General features: G+C 50.4%; 1 protein-coding gene across 1 annotated transcript in view; it reads right to left on the bottom strand.

Annotated features, from left to right (window-relative positions):
• Positions 1-1,950, bottom strand: part of RBM7 (RNA binding motif protein 7) — a gene marked incomplete at its 5' end in the record, with an annotated part of 2,243 nt that extends 293 nt beyond the window's left edge. Inside the window, 5 exon segments of the mRNA XM_009697856.1 lie at position 1; positions 3-121; positions 581-674; positions 1,095-1,197; positions 1,788-1,950. The exon segment at position 1 is cut by the window's left edge and continues 190 nt beyond it. Coding sequence (XP_009696158.1) covers position 1; positions 3-121; positions 581-674; positions 1,095-1,197; positions 1,788-1,950 — 480 coding nt within the window.
• Positions 1,951-2,002: the final 52 nt, after the last annotated feature.

The raw sequence follows: 2,002 nt of genomic DNA on the forward strand, positions 1-2,002 counted from the left end.
GCATTTGGGAGGCCGGCGAGGGGTGAAAGGCATGAGGAGAGTGCTGGTAGCCGGGCAGGGCGAAGCCGGGCTGCTCGTACTTGCCCCCAAACTGAGGCTGCTGCCACATGGTGCTGTTCATCTGGCAAGAGAAGAGGAAAAGGGTCGGTGGATTTGGGGCACTCGCTTCCCGGCCGAGCGCTGGAACCCTTCTGGGTGGGGCACAGGGGCCAGCGAAACGCTAACCCTCACGCCAGCCTCCAAATCACAACATTAATCACGCCATAAAAACTCGGGAAAGTGAAAGTTGTTGGTTTGGAAACGAGGCTAAATGCTAGCTTACGGAATAGCTATTACCAATTGCTTCCTCTATAGCTGAACCCCTAAAGCTCAAAGCCCTCCCCGACATTAACCACCTCGGTACCGGGAGCCGTAAATCTTTTGGAACTGTCATTTCAATGCTCCAAAAGCACATTCCCACAACCTAACAGACTCGTTAAAGAAAACAAGGACTCAAAATTAGAGACAACTCTGTCACGTGTTGTCCATCAGCCGTGGGCGACTGCAGGCTGGGACTCATTAGCACAAGCAAAGTGCGTACCACTGCTTGTCTCTGAAGGTTATCGGCAGACGGCAGAGACCGCTGCACTGATGAGAATCCCACTGCTGCCACACTGTCAGGAGTTCTGTCGTATCTGCAGAAAAAAAAAAATATTAGGAATTTCAGCTTTAAACTCAAGACTATTGCAGTCCGAGGGGCGTTTGCATCCTAGTCGCGTTTTCTCCCGTTGTTAGAAACAAAACAGTCATTCAAGCATCAGCCTGAACTCGCCACCACGGCCAGACAAGAGCGCAGATGCACTTGCGTTGTGTGTTTGGCAGCACTCTCCCCACCTCACCTCACCGGAGCTTTCCCATGCTTGTATGAAAACACAACACTATCCTTTCTGCATTAGGATTTCGGGCACCAAGAACGCAGGGCACTAAGAACGCAAATACTTCCTCCATAGGAAAGAAAGACCAAATCGCACTTGGAAAGAGAGCCAGGAACACAGCGAACCGTGCGGACGCCATTTTCTACTCTAAACTACAGTGCCTGCTGACGGGACTCGTACCTGCTGCAGTTTGATGCTGGATGCGGCGTGCCAGACGGGCTGATGTTAGCAGCTCCATGCGGGGAACAAGACAGATTGCCGTCCTGAGATGCGTGACTGCTCCCTGAAGAGAAACAAGCATTTTGTGAGACCGACAAATACCATCTAGAGGAACTTGGGTATGACGTGGACTTGCAGGGCGCTAACAGTTGCCGCGCGCTTAATTAGCTCTTGAGTTTCATCACTGTCCTGCAAAAGGAAGTGATCCGGTCTCTGAAAGAAGACACTGCGATTGTCTTAATAACCACCGGGAAAGATGGAATTGGCCAGCAATGTTCTGGCCAATGTGCCTCGTTTAACTGACATCAAGCTCAATTTTTACCGCCTGCCCGATAATTTAGAACAGCTTTTAAGGGTACAGATGAATCATCAAAAAAACAAACAAACAAACAAAAGGCGGCTCAGCTCAGGGATTATACTTGGCCACAACGGACAGAAAGGTTCCCTGCTGAAGCGGAGGGACAAAGGCACAGGCCTGCTCGACACCATCATTCTACTCAATCACCAGCTGTGAGGTCAGGGGCTGTTTGATGAGCAGCACGCGCAATTCACCCAACAAACTGTGAATCTGTCAGGCTTTGGGAGGGGGAAGCTGAGGGTGGCTTTGCTTTCTCTCTAGTAACCGCGTTATTTCATGTTGCTTTTCGCAGGTACCTGAGCGGAACTGAATTTTGATGGGCCTTCCGTACAGTTTGATCCCGTTAAGCAGGCTCAATCCGTAAGGGACAGACTCTTCGTGTTTGAAATTCACAAAGGCGAACTGCTTGGGTCGGCCATCTCTGTCCTTGGGGATTTTAACCTTGATTACCGGGCCTGCCTGCGAATCGAGAGACAAAAGGCGTTAAATAAAAACGGAGTGGCTCTCCAAA

This window comes from Cariama cristata, unplaced genomic scaffold (assembly GCF_000690535.1).
Source record: "Cariama cristata isolate BGI_N322 unplaced genomic scaffold, ASM69053v1 scaffold18553, whole genome shotgun sequence".
NCBI lineage: Eukaryota > Metazoa > Chordata > Aves > Cariamiformes > Cariamidae > Cariama > Cariama cristata.